General features: G+C 42.7%; 1 protein-coding gene across 1 annotated transcript; it reads right to left on the reverse strand.

Moving 5' to 3' along the window:
• Positions 1-1,575: 1,575 nt before the first annotated feature.
• Positions 1,576-8,574, reverse strand: sf3a2 (splicing factor 3a, subunit 2). The gene is made up of 8 exons (XM_080493431.1): positions 8,424-8,574; positions 6,867-7,129; positions 6,732-6,778; positions 6,367-6,476; positions 6,189-6,238; positions 2,180-2,320; positions 2,035-2,103; positions 1,576-1,967 (listed from the first exon to the last, which is right to left on the reverse strand). Exons 2-8 carry the CDS (start codon positions 7,062-7,064, stop codon positions 1,704-1,706), a joined length of 879 nt encoding a protein of 292 aa, XP_080349557.1. The 5' UTR covers positions 7,065-7,129; positions 8,424-8,574; the 3' UTR covers positions 1,576-1,703.
• Between the last annotated feature and the right edge of the window lie 6,713 nt (positions 8,575-15,287).

The raw sequence follows: 15,287 nt of genomic DNA on the forward strand, positions 1-15,287 counted from the left end.
CCTTAACGCTGGATGTTTCCCTGTTAAACCCTGCAGAAGCACTGCAGTGAAGAACAACGTCACCAGAATCAGGAGAAGTGTTACAGGAACAAGACATTGACCAGCACTCGCAGAAAAACATGATTTGTTTTGAAAATAACATTAAAAGCTTGTCCTGGATGCTGAGGCTTTACAGGGTGAGGCATGAAGAGGTAAACACATATACACACATTTTACAACCTCCTCATGCCTGCGTTATTAATAATGAATACACATTCTCTAATGAATACATATTCTCTTTTGGTTACTTCCTTTTGGAGCATGAAGCTTCCAAGAAGCCGGCGTTGGACCAGGCCGGCTGTGGAGCCCCAGCATGTGTTATGACACTTGTTCACTTTATTTATTGGCTGCTTCTCTTCACTTCTAGCACTTTCTCACTGCTTGAACGGTTCTCAAAGCGCTTTACACGGTTCACTTCAGCAGGTGGAGGTGGTAATCGAAGCACGCCCAGCCACAGCCGTACGGAATATATCAAATATATTATACTTTGTGACACATGTCATGTCAAAATAGCACTACTGCGTTCTGGAGGTACAAAGCAGAGCTGAGGCGGATTCCCAGTGCCGACCCACTCGTGCCATTTATTTACAAACATGCGGGCCAGCATAACGCAGCACGCAGCACGCAGCACCCTCCTGCCAGGAGACGCAGGGCTGCTGTTACAGCAGATGGAACTGGTTGGTCCACACCATACCACAGCACAGGTACGTCCAGGGGTATGGTCCACACCATACCACAGCACAGGTACGTCCAGGTAGTTCCAGTTACAATGTTTCCACTTCTGAGCAATTAAAACAGTGATAATTCCAACAATAATTCTACAAAAAAACTCATTAATTTAACCATGAACTTTTGTATATAAAATTTACAAAATTTATTTAAGTTAAAACCCAGGACACCCCTCCTGTATTACCTGAGTGGATGAACCCTGAACCTTCTTTACTACAATGCAAAAATGACCCCGGAACCTTCTTAGGTGCTCCAGCTCCCCGGGGACTCTTTTGGTCGGAACATCTACAGAGGCTAAACAACCAGGCAAGAATATTTCAATCTCATACGTTTTTAGATGAACAATCTTACTTCCTCCATTTTCTTTACGCAGGTCTGCACCTTCTACAAACAATAAATCATTTAAACCTTTAAACTTGTATCATTTGTGTTTGTCTTCCTTTCCAAAACATGTTCAGAGCCACTGCCCCATTACTAACTTAGATTAAGATATAAAATATTATAATAACCTAAATATCTGTATCATGGCCACAAGGCGGCTCTCACCTCACAGACGGTCATGGGTTCAAATACCAGCGGGGGTCTTAGTGTGGAGTTTGCATGTCCTCCCACAGTCCAAACACCTGAGGTCAATGGATGAGTCTAAATGTCCCGAGGTGTGAATGTGTGTGTGTGAAGATTTTGGTCTGTGTTTGTCTTGCGATGGACTGTAGACCTGTCCAGGTGAACCTGTCCTCACCAAAGTGTTGTGGACGTGGTAAAGGAATGGGGACGGTGTTTCTGTAGAAGCACAAACACAAACATGGGAACACTTTTTGCTGCTTCACAGCATTTAATTACAAAAGAAAATCTTACAAGGAGTTTTAGGTCATAGAATGTAAAAGAGATGGGCGACACACACACAGGGCAGTCGTGACAAGAGTGAGGGCTGAGGATCAGTTGGACATTGAGAGGCCGTCTGGAGGGGGGGGTCTCATCGGCATGGGGGGCAAGGCCATCTGGGGGGGCATCTGGGGGGCTCCCGGTGGAAGAGGCGGGACAGGCATCCCACCTGGTGGGGGAGGGGGCAGACCGTCGTTGGGGGGTCGAGGTCCGATTCCAGTGATGAGAGGTGGGGGGCGCTTCACACCGGCAGGAGGAGCGGGGCCGCCGGGCGGGGGGAGAGCTTTCTCCATCTTGAAGTGGAACTGCAGGAAGAACTGAGGAGACAGGAAGTGAATGAAGAGAAATCCTCGTCACGCCATCAGCTGATCAGCTGATCTCTACCTGCTTGGTTTCTCTGTTCCAATGTGTCCAGAAGCGGTTTTCTGCTTTATCGATTTCTCTGCTCGGGACCTGAAACGACACGCCAGTGTTCAGCTCCAGCAGGTAAAAGCTCCCGCAGGGTCAGAGGTCAGAGGTCATGTCTCACCTTGAAGGCGATGGTTTCATAAGGCTCTGCAGCCATCAGCAGGTACTGCCAGCGGCGGTCCGGGGGCTCGATGCGCTGCTCATAGGCGGACATGAAGCGATGCCGGGGCCCGATTCCTTCAGCCACCTCTGGATAGTCGATCTGAAGGTGAAGAGCTCAGCAGTGAGGTCACATGACTGCCGTGGTCACGCCTTCAGAGAAAGATGTAAGCCTTCCACTGTGCCACTGGCTCCTGCTCTGGGAGAGCCAGGGAGTAGAACCCCCATCGGGCGACAAGCCAGTGTAACACTGAACAGCTTCACTGGTGTCCCCATTAGATCACCACTATCTGGTCCAAGATTGGATTCCAGGATCACAAAGCCTCTCATCCTCCACGGTTGCTCTAGCTGCTCATGGCTAACTCTTCCGTTATGAGCAAAGCGGTCAGAGAAACAGGAAGTGGCTTTTTATTTTAGAAAATGACAAACGTCATAAACACGATTTGAGTCTGAACACAGCAGAAAAGTATTAACAGCAGTACAGTGTCCTTCAGAATAGAAGATAGTAAATGTTAACATAAATATCTAATTAGAATGTAAACTCGGGCTGCACTGGTACCACGTTGTATCGAGTAACTAAAGGTTGGTACTTGTACTTTAACAGAGTATTTATTAAATACCACGAAGTCTAACTCATACTCCATAATCAGGCGGTGTGTGAAAGCTCTGCATGGTTGATGCCCTCCGCTCAGCTACGTCGCCTCCACCCGTCTGAAGGCTCCTCAATGCTTTCCACATCGCACACCGCTTTGACTCACTTTGGCTGCCATGATTATGTCGACTATTAAAATCGTCCAAAACTAATTTAATAGTCGACGCGTTTTGTTTTATCTTAGTTCTTCTCTCTAAACGGCTGCTGCACCTTCCCATCCCTGACACACTTGAGGTAATCGGGGTCCGCCGTGACGTCACTGGAGGTTCTACCAGACGGGCTCTGCTGTCATGGCGACCCGGCGGCAACGCAGCTTTAAGTGTGGAGCGTTTTAAAAGTGTGAAAAGAGAAAAGTGTGCAATACAATATCTGCAAGACAGAACTTGTCTTCCACGGCAGCACAACTTTTATGCCCGAGCACCTGAACAGGAAGCACGTTGTGGACCGCGACAACGATCATCTCACTATGCCAACTGGCTAGTTAGCTGCTAATATTAGTGTAAACAGAGAGCTAACCAACTACTTACTCATAAAGCTGTACACGGTAACAGTGGTGAGCACTGAGCACCAAATGCACTTTGTTCTATTTGAGTCAGTGAGACCTAATCTTGAATAACTCCTCGGTCCAGGAGCCTCAGATCCCTCTCTGTTGCTGTTTGATGCCAAAGACAAATTAAGATTCAAAATAAAAAATCAACCTGAAGCATTTAGTTTTGTCGTTTAGGCCTTTTCCTTATTTTACTCTGCGGTTTGCATTTTATGCTTCACAGTTAAACAAATATTTGTTGCTACAAGCATATTTCATAAAAGGCTAAATGAACTATCATCTTAATTGTCTTTATTGTTAGTTAGTATATACCTCCTTAAACACTTCAAGCTGAAAACCAATGATGTTATATAAGAGCAGCTTCATGCTGGTGTGATAAGCTGAATGTTTTACATTCAATTTACGTAGAATCCGATTAGTCGACTATCAAAATAATGGCTTGTGGCAGCCCGACTCACACACAAACACGTTTCCATGTCAGGGCTGACGTCGGCATAAGACAAGATAAGATAAGATATCCTTTATTTATCTCACATGTGGAGAAATGTGCAGTGGTACAACAGGATAGTAAAGAGAAGGAAGCACACATAGCAGAAACTAAGAAAGCAGATAAAAATACAATATAATAAAAAATATGCACACGGTGCCTATAAGTGTGGACATGTCCAGAATATGGGGGTGGATGTACTGCACATAGTAATGCTCCCTAACTTCACATAACAACCCCCAAAATATCTCCAGTGCTGTGGCGGCGTTCTCCTTCTCAAGTTTCTGATATCTTTTGCCAGGAGTTCAGAGTCATCTGACTGTCTTTATAATCCTTTAAATTGGGAATGAATAGACGGGGGAACAGGAGTTTAGAAGTCATAGTCTGATTATAATTTGCATCTGGAAACATTTTGTGGTGGATTAACACCCGTCTGGTTCCAGACACTCAGATGAAGTCCTCTGGGACAGCTTGAGGTGAACAAGCAGAGATCTCGGCTTCTTCTGATTGGATGATGAACAGACACCGGCTCATGTTTGCACACAACCTTATTTCATCAGTCAAGCAGCAGCATGTGTGACTGAGAATAAGTGAAGCAGAGAGAAAACCTCCGCCGTTTCTGCTCTGCTGACTCACAAAAAGGAAAAATCCTCTGAAGAAAGTGAATTAAAAACAAGCGGCGCTGCGCCGAGCAGCTGCAGAGGTTTTGTGTCGGGACACTTTGGGGTGAAGCCAGAGGGTTTTCAATGTGTGGAGCCACTCTGCAACATTTTCTCCTCAAACAGAGTGAACCATCACTACAAATCAGACGAAGAAGTTCCCCGAGAATTACTGAGGTCAACGTTCCTGCACCGCGAGCCGTTGAGGATTTAAAGTTCTGAAGATGTTCCTGATGGAGCAGCGTCATAAGAAATGTCATTGAGTTTTTATTGATCCGCCTCTCCAATCAAAAACTGAGGAGCTGACCGTTTCAAAAGATTTATTGAAAACTTCTGAATTGTGGTGCCCAGATGAATTAAACTTGTATTTAAGAAGTCCAGTACTGTTCTAAGCACATGAGCTGAGGTCTGGTGCTTCGGGGTTGTCCTCCTCCAGATAAGGACTTGTGGCCTGGAGCCACGCATCCATCACATCATCCAAGATGCAAATCAATCAAATGTAATCATTGATAACCTGGATGTGGTTCATTACATTTTGATCTGTTTCAATCTGCAGATCATTTCTTGCTGTTCATTCAGTCTTTTGGGATGTTTCTAACATGCAAGGTGTTTCCACGGTAACGTTCCATCTACGCAGCTCTACGTTGTGCAGCTTCAGTTCCTAAGATGAAGCTGACAGACGCTGTTCACCAGCTAATGACCCTCATATTGGGGGTTTATTGTAAATACTAGGGGTGTAACAATACATCCATCCACATCCATTCATTTATTAATGATACACCTACATCGATGCACAACGACAACATCGATTCACATCGTCATCTTTAAGATACGCCCTTATTTTGAAGTTCACGTAGCATGTCTGTGTCACCGTTTCCTACGCACTCTCGCCACCTTCACACAACGTGCACGGCGGTGTCATGGCTAGCGCGAGCAGCCCAGAAAAAGGACGACGTACGCTCACCTCTTGGAAATAGATCGGCGGGATGGAAGAATGTTGGATTCCGACAGGAAGACGGCTCAACAGACAGAACTCACTCCATATGCAAACAGTGTCAGTGCGAGTTCAAATACTCGGGAAACACAACCAACTTGGCCGCACACCTAAAGAAGAAGCACGGGCTCGACCCGCATGCTAGCTCCGCCGTAACCGTGTCTGATGTCACGGCGGCTTTGACCAGGTTCTTTACAAAAACTCAAAGAGCGATGAGGATCACAGGAGCCATTTCACATTTCATTTGTAAAGATATGAGATCTTAGTGTTTTATTGTTGCACGCCTCCTGCTTACACTGTTTATTTAATGCCTGATACCTGAAAGACCTTCAAAATAAAATAGTCAAGTCATATTTCAGTAGTTTTTTGTGAGTTGATCTGAATGTAAATGATTGTGTGAGACGGGCTCATGACATCACCTCGTATCCATCGCAGGCTTGTCAATCGAATTGAAATCGTATCGTGACTTTGTGACATCGGCAAACATCATATCGTCGTCCAAACACACCGACATGGTATCGTGATGAAGCTGGTGATTTACACCTCTAGTAAATATGTGGATTATTATATTCTACTTGTGACCTTTGTTGTTTGTCTTACAGAAAATGTTAAAGTGGAGATCCCACACTAACCTGGAAGAGTAACGACTGCTGTCCAGTCTCCGGGTCCCTCTGCTTGGTTACTGGAAAGAAAAGACACCACCCAGAGAATAATTGAAAGCGTGTCTGGCCTCACTCACACTCAGTGTGACATGTAAACACAGCCAGTGTCACTCACACTCAGTGGGACACGTAAACACAGCCAGTGTACCTTTGTATCCAGGTCGGCCAATTTTCACAAACTTCTTGACCTCAACTTTCACCTTTGCTGGAGCTGGTTGGGCCGGAGCTTCTTTTGCCTCTTTCGCTGCTCTTCGTGCTCTGAAACACGTTAAGAAGCACCGTGGAGTCATGAGTTCTAGCGTGTTCTACGCCGGTTTGGCTCAAGAGCAGCAGCATCTAGGAGGTAACTTATCTCACAGCAGACACACATCCAACTGTGATGTCATGATGGCAGAAACACAGACTTGCCTTCAGAATGGGACCGTTGGTGAAGAGGATTTACAAAAAGGCATTCTGACTCAACAGTCTGCAGTGGGTTCAAACACAAAGTGAAACAAGAAGAGGAGGACTCACAGGTTGGTCTGGTGTTTCTTCCCTTGTGTGTGAGCCAAGTAGCTCCCCTGTACAATCAAGAGAAGCTGATAAATATTCACCAAACGTGAAGTTCAGTTAACCAACGCTGGAGAGTCTTAATGGCCGGCGCCTCACCTCGTTGTTGTGGAGTGTCAGACAAAGCTTGCACTCATATGACCCTAAATGGTTTTTCATGAAGTAGGGGTCTTTATTGATGTCGATGGTCTCTAAGGCCAGCTGACGTAACCGCTCCCGCCTGTCACGGTTACTCTCGGAGGCGGACGCCACGCCGCCGCTCCCCGTCTTCCCTCCAGCCCGATGCTGAAAGTCCATCTTAGCAAAGTTCCCGCCGAGACACCGAAACCTGAGAACCCAGTCGGATCCGGACGCTGAACAAACTGTTAAAAACAAAAACCAAGAACAAGTCATTTTCTAATCTGTGAGAACATTTGGCCTCGGGCTCTAACTGTTACATGACATTTTGTTGAGGTCAACATTTCACTGTCAGATTACAACCATTAGATCTTTTCTCAAGATGCTCAAATTTAAGCTTTTGTTTTTTGACTATGGTTTATCATTTACTTTTGTCGAATCTCTTAAACTAGAAAGGAAAGATTACAATGTCTTCAAGCTGTTAAAGAAAAAGGCCTGAAATAAACAAACAATAAAGTCAGAAAGAACCTGGTACATTTACTTTTACTGTGAATAAGTCTAACATTTGACAAACTGGATTAGCAGCTTGGAAACACTTCATCAAGGATCAGGGATGATCAGAGTTAAAGTGATGCGATGATGATTCATTTCTACGCCTCTGCACAAAACATGAAGACACATCTTTAAACACAACTTTCATGTCAACAACTAATCTATTACAAACTTTAATTCAGAAATACTGATAATGTGTATGTACATGGTTTCATTTTTCTTCACATTCTCCTTGTACCGACTGCAGTTTTTGAGATTTTCGTCACTGTAAATTACTTTATCAACTTCAATGACCGGCTAGATCCTGTTAGAGTCCACTAGATCCTGTAAGCTTCTATAAGATCCTGTGAGAGTCCACTAGATCCTGTAAGAGTCTATAAGATCTTGTTCGAGTCCACTAGAAAGCGATGAAACTGATGGTGTTCATCCTGAAATCCCTCTGATGCCATCAAAAGCTCAGATTCTAGTTAGTTTAAATACATTTAAAAGTGATACTAACCAGTTAGCAGTCATATAACTTCCTGAAGCAAACTGCTCATTTAAGTAATTTCTACCGTCGATTCTATTTACTACGACCAGAGTGAAAACAAAGAAGACCACGGGCTCGTCGGTTTGATCAAGATTCAGTGAAACAAAGTGAATGAAGACTGTCCAGAAGTGAATCAAATCTTATTGTGGCTGAAACCAAAAAGCTGCAGAGATTCTCCTGGCAGCGCAGTTAGCTTTAGCATCGCTCGTGCTAACATGCTAAAGCTACAGGCGCTGCCAGCTGCTCACTAATGAGCTCCGATAAAGATGCAGGACAAAAGCACCGTGAGGAGGAAAAGCACCTGCTGGAGGTGATTAATGTGTGACTCGGAAACAAAACGTGAGAGATTCTCTTCAGCTGCAGCACGCCGGCATGCTAACTGCTAAGCTAACTGTCGGTGATGAATGAGATCAAACAAACACGACGAAGCTTCCTCTCAGAGTAATCAGAGTACTCACCACCGCCAGGTAACGCACCAAACAGCCGACAGATCGATTGACTATATTCCTGGAGGTAGAAGTTAAACTAAACTCTCCGACACAACGGGACACGTGAACGCGCAGGGCGTGCGCACTTCACCGGATGTTAATTACAACTTCCGGTTTCAGCACACACGCATTAACGCACGCACGCACACACACACACACACACACATTGATAGATATACGAAATACACAACAATATATGATAAGATAGAAAATGAAGAGGCCAGAATAAACAAGTAGATCAACAAAGTGTTTCTCTGTGAAGTTAAAGTCAAAGTTTACTTGTCCAAAGTTTCACCGCATCTTTTTCTCCAAACATGTTTAAGATGAAAGATAGCCACATAATTCCTGATGAAAATGTTGTTTTATTTATTTATATATCTACATATGTTTGTGTATAAAAACATTTCTAATAATTAAAATTCTGTTAATGGCACTGAAGTTTAAAAAACAACAACATTTTAATCAACAACTTTTCACAATTATGACTGTTTGTGTTTCTTACTGCTTTGAACAAATACTTGAATGATTTTACAATAAGAAAAATTCTCTGTTTCATTTACCACAAATCTAAAAACATATATTTGTATCTGTTTTGTATATTTCGCATGTTTTAGCTGTTTCATGTGCCTCATCTGATTTGTATGTTTTATGCATGTTTTACATGTTTTATAGGTTTGATCTGGGGTCGGTTTTGGGTCCGAAATTATTTATTTTGTATATTAATGATATATATATGTAGGGTGTCAACATCTTAAAATTTGTGCTATTTGCAGATGATACTAATATTTTTTGTGATGGGGATAATTTGCAGCAGCTTTTGGAATGTATGAGAATAAATTCCTGGGTGTGATTCTTGATCACAAAATCTGCTGGAAACACAGAACCTGTGACGGTAGCGTGGAGCAGTGGAGTGATGGGAAGCAAGGCACGTTTTGAATGGGAGAGCACTGTATATTCTGTATTGTACACTGGTGTTACCATATTTAAATTACATATTTAAATTAAATCATAGTTTGGGCGAACGTGAACTGAACGTTCTGTATTTCTGTCTGATGACGTCACTGTGAGCGGCGCTCATTCTGGTGTTAAGCCCCGTTTCCACAGTGCCCCTTGGTGCCGGTACGGGTCAGGTCGGAACCGGTTGTTGTGCGTTTCCACTGACTCAGAACCGGTACCAACCGGTACCATTGGTAACCATTTCTCGCTACCCCTCCACTTGGGGTACCAGGCACAATGTGCCGGATATGAGGGGGAGGAGCTTCAACACTGCCGTCTGCTCATTGGTCCGTGACGACCTGTTCTCCCAGTAAGCAGCCATTTCCAATCAGTTCTTCTGCAGCAATCAGGAAACGTTTTTGAAAATGTCCTCCCGTTATGGCGTCACATCCTGCATGATTACACAACCGTTCATAACCCCGCCTACATTTCAAACCGAACCCCGTGTAATGGAAACACGGCACTGATACGGGTCTGGTTACGGATAGCCGACCCCACCCGACCGGCACCGGCACCAAGGGGCACTGTGGAAACGAGGCTTTAGTGAATGGCGCTCTCAGTTCAACGTTGTTTAAGAGAGTTGCCAGATTTCTGATCCTTTCAGTGGAAACCCGGCTAAAGCTCACCGTCAACGGGCCTTAACATGTCGGGGGAAAACAGCCAATCTGGCAACAGCAGAGTCGCACTGCCGCAAACGTCATCAAAATGTGAAGCATCGCGGCGAAAAGAAATAGAAGACAGCAGCTCTACCCCAAGACTCTGTCTCCACCATTAATACTTCATCTTAGTATGATCACAGTACTTTCCGGACGATAAGGTGTTACTTTTTATTTTTTTTAACATGCTTTGAACTCTGCGGTGGACGACTCGGCTTTTTAAGGGTTAATGAGCTTCTTGTCGCTGACAGTGGGTGATGCGTTCAGGTACATCACGTAACTCCATATTTTTTTTTACCTTTTTAAATTTGGTGGGTGCGGCTTATATATCGGTATGTATCGGTATCGGCCGATACTCAATTCTGAAAAATCAGATCGGTATTGGGGGTCAAAAAGTGTGATCGGGACGTCCCTACTTTTTGAATAAACTTTGCCCGCCGGGTTTCAAGAAGCAACTCAACAACATCAAACCTGAGAGGCTCATTGAACCCGGCTGGCCTTTCAAGGGATGTTCCAGGAACTAAAACATTGCTTGAGGGTTTTACTATTTTAAGCTGTAATTTGTTTGTAGAACCTGCCTGGTATATTTTCCTTTGCACCTTAAGAACTACTGTCCGTTTTGTTTTAGTTTGAATAATTCCTCATTCATAAAGTCCATTCAAGCAGCAGCTTTGTCCTCATGGTTATGAGAATATAGTGTCGGGGTGGGGGGCTGCAGCTGCTACTAGTGAGGACTGACTGGGGGGTAACAATGGAGAAATGACAGTATTCTGAGGGGAATAGCTCACAGCAACATATTGAAAAAAAAGAACTATGATCTAGTTAATTTCTGGAACTATGAATTTAGAACTATGAACTGAACTAGTTCATTTTAAAATTTGTGAACTGAACTTTGAACTGGTTCATGTAGAAACTGAACTTTCCCAACACTGCTAAGCACAAAACAACAAAGAGCCTCTCGTAAATAATAATATAGTAAATAATGTAGGATATCATGAACACACCTATATACTGTTTTTAAAACTACACACCTTAAAGTTTGGGGATCTGGTAGAATTTAAGACTGCACAAATAATATACAAAGCAATAAATAAACTGCTCCTGTAAACACACAAACTGTTCAAAGACAGAGCGGAGTGGAGGTTCTAACTTTAGAGGGGAACTAAACTTGAAACAGAATTCTGCTCGGACTAATTTAAAAAGTACGTGTTTCCATCTGTGGGCTGGTTTTGTGGAATGACGGCACGATTAAACAAAGTATGAATATAACACAATTTAAAAAAATGTACAAAAGATATATCTTTGAAAAATACAGAAATGAAGAAGGAGAATGAAACTCTCATAGATGTTAATGGCTCTTGTTCATTTTGTTCTTTTTTGTGTGTTTTTGTTTTATTCTGTTTTTCACAAATAGCTCTCTTCTAGGAATTGACAAGCTTCTTCCTCTCCAGTTCAGAACGAGTCAAATGTGTGTTATATTGAAATTGGCTTTTTATTTCCTTTTCTTTTCTTTTTTCTTTTCCATTTGTTTCATCTGATTTTAATCCGTCCTTCGTTTGAAATAAATAAATAATTAAAAAATGAATAAATGAAAAATGAGATGAGCACATAAACGGATTTAAAGAAGCATCACAAGATCAGAAATTCTTTTCAATTTGACAAGTATAAACTGAACATTCACTGTGGAATAATAATTCTATTAAAATCAATCTGATGTGATATCCATAATTATATCTAAGTAATAACACAATGCATCATCAATACAATAACTGCTAAATAAGTTTTAAATACTAATACTTCTCCGTGAATCAAATTGATCAGATTTGTTTTATTAAACTGTTCCCTGGTCATGTTTTAACATCACGTCACTCTGAAGGCTGCAAACAACGTGTTTAAAACCTGCTGCAATTGTGTTTATTTCTAAATCAAGTCTCCATTGAGACTTCATTAAAAGGTTAATCATGATCATTTCTGATAATTTGCACTTTCAGTGGTATAAAACAGAGTAGTCATTGTCATAAACACACTGTAAAAAAAAAGTCAAATAGTTTTGAGTTGAATCATTTTGGGGTTTGTTTGTGCTTCACTGTTGACCGTAGGAATAAAGATATCAACTATTTTAAATGAACTTTGGCAAAGTAGTTAGTGACTGAAGCTCAGTTTAATCTCAGTCTAATCCCTCCCATGGTCAGAAGTTCTTCATGTTTGATGTGATCATCATTGCTTCTATGATTGGTCAGAGGGCTTACTGGGTTTTCAATCTATAATCTACTGCATTTATCTTTCAAACCTGGAACAAGAAAAAGCAACATCGTATTGATTATAAGTCACAAAAGAAAAATGTAGAATATTATTATATAACATGGTGATTTTTAAATAGACACAAGTCAGACATTCATTATAATGTTTGCCTCTCCTTTTTATTGACCCTCGTCAGCCACCATCATCAAATACCATGTTGCCAGGTTGGGCAGATTTCAGTTTTGTGCTTTACAAATAAACATTTATTGCCTTTATGACAATCAAAGGAGCTGAAATACATAAAGTACACAAGGAAAATCTCTCATAAAAGCTGGTGTTTATCAAAAAATATATATTTAATGTAATGTATTGAGTTATTTATATAAGATATCAATTATGTAAACTTTAGTATTAACAATACTATATATATACTGTATATATATACATATATAGTCAGTCTTGAAATTGCTAAATATTCTATTATATATCCAAATAAGGTGAAAACAAGTAATTTAGTCAATAATGTACTATCATTTGTATCCATGCAAAAGACAACTTGCACACATTATATGACATACATTGATATGTATTAATGTGACAATAAAAAAACATACATGTGTATAAATATTAGTTTCACATCACAAAAAGGCTTTAATAACCTCATACAACAGTAACACAAATGGCTTTTTGAAAAATGGTAACGTTTTGAAGTACCCTGACCTCCGACCATTATGGGACTATTAAATAATACTTAATAATTGCTAACAGGCTCATTACTTACTACTAACAGTTAGGGCTTGACATTAAGTATTTTGAGCAAGTGCTTACATCTTTTTACTGCCCGGACAACTTCTTACTTGCCCGAAGTTTAATGGAAATTTATAAGCTTGGGTAATGTATGACTTCGACCAATAAATACATTATAATATGTTTCTGTTATTGTTTTTTAAATAAACTTAATAATACAATGAAAATGTTCATTTTGGTGTGCCCTCATTGTTCTTTGTGTGCAAGCAAGATATGATATGTGGGCTTCCAAACTGTTGGTAACAGGTCATCGAGGGAATGAACCCTTACTATTCACAGTCTTATCTCTAATAGCCAAAATAACAAGACACAGTAAGTGAAATGATCAGTGGTCAGGATGTCATTCCAATTAAAAATGATTAGACAAAGTCGCCCTTGTGTCCCCTGCTTCTCCTTGTGTTCCCTGGACTTCAATAAACTCTGGTTTTTATGGAATTCTGTGAGTCTGCGCTTGGGTCCGTCCACACACCACCTGCAATCCCTGACACCAGGAGTTGAAGGACATGGAGAGAGTAATATCATTTGGTGTGGGGATTCTAATCCACATAACATGCTGTGGAAGAATGAGAGGGTGAATGATAATGGACAGGTAACAGAGGACTTGTTAGAGTAGGGGAATCTAGTTTGCAGGAATGATGGAAGTATAACTACGGTTGATGTGGTAACAGGAAGACGGTCAGTACTGAATCTAACAATGGTGTCTAATGGGTTGGCAACATTTTGTAAGTGGAGAGTATATAGGTAAGGAACTATAGGAAGTGATCACTACCCACTGACATGTAAGATTGGCATGAAGGTGTCCGTGACTAAAGGGGGGGAGGGCATCAAATAAATGTATGAAAAGGTAGATTGGGGGAAATTTGGGAAGTTAAGTGAAATGTACTGACGTCAGATTGATGATGACTGAGACATCGAGACTTTGGATATTGAAATCAAAAAGGCCATAATACTTGCAGCAGAAGAGGCTGTTCCTAAAAGTAAGGGTAAAGGGCAGAGGAAGTTATTACCTTGGTGGGATGGCAGGTGTAAAGAAGCAGTGAAGAACAAGAATAAAGCATTTAAGGTGCTGAGAAGAACGCATAGCTTCCAGGCAATGAGTCACTAGGCTCTAGCAGTAGTGAGGCGAGTAATAGGACCAACAACACCTGCATAATGGAGGGAGTACTGCAACTCAACTGGAAGTACCATGCAGGTAGGAGGCAATGATTAGGAGGATCGGGGATTAGGAGGAACTGGAATTATGATGCCACTCTTCGCATCTCTCCGGGCATGTCTGGTGACATAGAGGCCTCCAGCCACGCCCAGGGAGACCTGAAGAGGGCATCATAGAGGCCAAACAGGTACACAACAACCCATTGAGGAACACTTCGCCCACAACAACTCCCACAGCATGTGGACCGGCATCAAGACCATCACGGACTACAAAGGCAGCAGCTCAGACCAGCACTGACAGCACACTGCCTGACACCCTGAACAATTTCTTTGCACGCTTAAACACAGAACACCAGAGCAGATCCTCACGCCAGCCCTCCTAGTGATGAACCAGCACTTATCCTGCAGCCACACCAGGTGAGCTCTGTATTGAAGGGCATCAAGCCCTCCAAAGCTGCAGGACCTGACGGGGTGTCGGGCCACACATTGCTGTCATGTGCATCCGTCATCTGACGGGAGCGTTCGCTGACATCTTCAACCTCTCGTAGCCTGCATGGTCCAGGCTGGATGTGGTCCAGGCTGGATGGTTCAGGCTGGATGTGGTCCAGGCTGGATGGTTCAGGCTGGATGTGGTCCAGGCTGGATGGTTCAGGCTGGATGTGGTCCAGGCTGGATGGTCCAGGCTGGATGTGGTCCAGGCTGGATGGTTCAGGCTGGATGTGGTCCAGGCTGGATGGTTCAGGCTGGATGTGGTCCAGGCTGGATGGTCCAGGCTGGATGTGGTCCAGGCTGGATGGTTCAGGCTGGATGGTTCAGGCTGGATGTGGTCCAGGCTGGATGGTTCAGGCTGGATGGTCCAGGCTGGATGGTTCAGGCTGGATGGTCCAGGCTGGATGGTTCAGGCTGGATGGTTCAGGCTGCATGTGGTGCAGGCTGGATGTGGTCCAGGCTGGATGGTTCAGGCTGGATGGTCCAGGCTGGA

This window comes from Lipophrys pholis (genome assembly GCF_963383615.2).
Source record: "Lipophrys pholis genome assembly, chromosome: 1".
NCBI classification, from domain to species: domain Eukaryota; kingdom Metazoa; phylum Chordata; class Actinopteri; order Blenniiformes; family Blenniidae; genus Lipophrys; species Lipophrys pholis.

Bases quoted from the DNA above. Each gene is read 5' to 3' on its own strand.
- sf3a2 (XM_080493431.1), bottom strand. From the start codon at position 7,064: ATGGACTTTCAGCATCGGGCTGGAGGGAAGACGGGGAGCGGCGGCGTG. The intron at 6,239-6,366 runs GTACACTGGCTG...TTTTCTTTCCAG, and splicing joins TGGCCGACCTGGATACAAAG to TAACCAAGCAGAGGGACCCG. The intron at 1,968-2,034 runs GTAGAGATCAGC...CTGTCTCCTCAG, and splicing joins GGAACAGAGAAACCAAGCAG to TTCTTCCTGCAGTTCCACTT.